The following is a 2,140-nucleotide window of genomic DNA, read 5'->3' as shown; positions in this document are numbered from 1 at the left end:
CTGTGGAGGATAAGTAAATAGAGATGAAAAATAAGACATTAGTAATAGTAGCATTCAACTGCAGTTGGACATTGTAGCAAGCTCATGTTGGTCCACTTGAAAGAAGAAATTCTCCCTTTTATATCAGTCTCATTTTCCTTTTTAAATCTCATGCAATCTCATACCAATACATTCCTTGCTCAGAGAGAAGCTCGCAGATAAAATGGTGGGGAGAAACCATTGGGAATGCAGTATACTAGAGAAGTATGAGAAGAAGAACGTCAGAAGGTTGTTGTTTCTCCATTGCTGATATGCTTCATGACCAAGCTGAATATATTCTCCAAGTCCTCAAGGAGGAACCAAACACAACACAAACTAAGCACAGATACAGTTTTAATCTTTCAGTGGAGCTTCATTGCATTGCAGCGATAAGAAACAACGTTATTGCTTGGCTCATTACTGGTCTTATGATCTAGGATATTGCCTCAAATCCTCTGGAAGCTTTGCCTGTATCTATTCTAATCTCAATGACCTGGCTATTGGCTACAAAACATACCTAAATGACATTCTAATGATGCTCATAGGATAGCTGACAATAAAGCTCAGAATTCAACATTGAACAACGTCTATTCAAACAAAACATTTATACTACCAGTAAGTAACAGTACACAGTTATACGGCTGTTATATACACTATGTATCCTGGCAGGGAAGCCATTACGTTAGCTTCAGAACATCTTTACTAACATGGAACCAGATGTGTAGGACAGAGAATTATGGGTACTGTAGTCAATCAAGTCTCACCTTGACCCTTGAGTGAACTCTCCCTGGCCAGGAGGCAGTGCTGGGCGGAGGTGATCAGCTCTGGGAAGTCCTTCTTGGTCGAGGCCTGCTGCTCTATCTGGTTCTTAAGGGATGCTAGTACCTGATATGGAAACACATATATAGTAACATCAGTAGAACATCAGACAGGAAATACAGTGCCTTCAGAAAGTATTCACACTCCTAGACTTTTTCTAAATTTGGCTGTGTTACAAAGAGGGACTAAATATGGATTTAATTGTAATTTTTGTCAATAATCTACACCAAATACTCTAAGGTCAAAGTGGAAGAAAAATGTTTTAATAAATGTTAGAATTTATGAAAAATAAAACACTAATACATCTTGATTAAATAAGTATTCACCCACTGAGACAATATGTGTTAGAATCACCTTTGGCAGTGATTACAGTTGTGAGTCTTTCTGGGTAAGTCTCTAAGAACTTTGCACAGCTGAATTGTACAATATTTGCCCATTATTATTAAAAATATTATTCAAGCTCTGTCAAGTTGGTTGTTGATCATTGCTAGAAAGTCATTTTCAAGTCTTGCCATAGATTTTGAAACCGATTTAAGTTAAAACTGTAACTCGGCCATTCAGGAACATTCAATGTCGTCTTGGTAAGCACCGGCAGTATAAATTTGGCCTTGTGTTTTATGTTATTGTCCTGATGAAAGGTGAATTCGTCTCCCAGTGTCTGTTGGAAAGAAGACTGAATTAGGTTTTCCTCTAGGACTTTGCCTGTGCTTAGCTGTGTTCAGTTTATTTTTTATCCTAAAAAACTCCTTAGTCCTTGCTGATGACAAGCATTCCCATAACATGATAAAGCCAACATAATGTTCAAAAATATGAAGAGTGGTACTCAGTCATGTGTTGTGTTGAATTTGTCCCAAACAAAGCTTTGTATTCAGGGCAAAAAGTTCCTTTCTTTGCCTCATGTTTTACAGTATTACTTAAGTGTCTTGTTGCAAACAGAATGCATGTTTAGGAATATTTTTTATTCTATACAGGCTTCCTTCTTTTTAGTCTGTCATTTAGGTTAGTATTGTGGAGTAACTACAATGTTGTTGATCTATTCTCAGCTTTCTCATTATACAATCATTAAACTTTGTAACCATTTTAAAATCATCATTGGCCTCATGGTGAAATCCCTGAGCAGTTTCCTTCCTCTCCGGCATACGAGTTAGGAAGGACTTCTGTATCTTTGTAATGACTGGGTGTATTGACAAACCACCCAAAGCCTAATTAATAACAGCACCATGCTCAAAGTGATATTCAGCGTTTGCTTTTTAAAATCTGATCTACCAATCAATGCCCTTCTTTGCGAGGCATTGAAAACCTC

General features: G+C 37.3%; 1 protein-coding gene across 2 annotated transcripts in view; it reads right to left on the bottom strand.

Annotated features, from left to right (window-relative positions):
• Positions 1-2,140, bottom strand: part of LOC110497380 (FHF complex subunit HOOK-interacting protein 1A) — a 38,891-nt gene that overhangs the window by 2,922 nt on the left and 33,829 nt on the right. For both annotated transcript variants that reach the window (XM_036954307.2, XM_036954306.2), the window contains one exon: positions 783-903. In XM_036954307.2, the coding sequence (XP_036810202.1) occupies positions 783-903 (121 nt within the window). The remainder of the gene's footprint in view (positions 1-782; positions 904-2,140) is intronic.

This window comes from Oncorhynchus mykiss, chromosome 19 (assembly GCF_057628025.1).
Source record: "Oncorhynchus mykiss isolate SJ-2025 chromosome 19, ASM5762802v1, whole genome shotgun sequence".
Lineage (NCBI taxonomy): Eukaryota > Metazoa > Chordata > Actinopteri > Salmoniformes > Salmonidae > Oncorhynchus > Oncorhynchus mykiss.
Note: the sequence above shows the minus strand (reverse complement) of the source record. Positions and strands in the feature narration are given on the sequence as shown.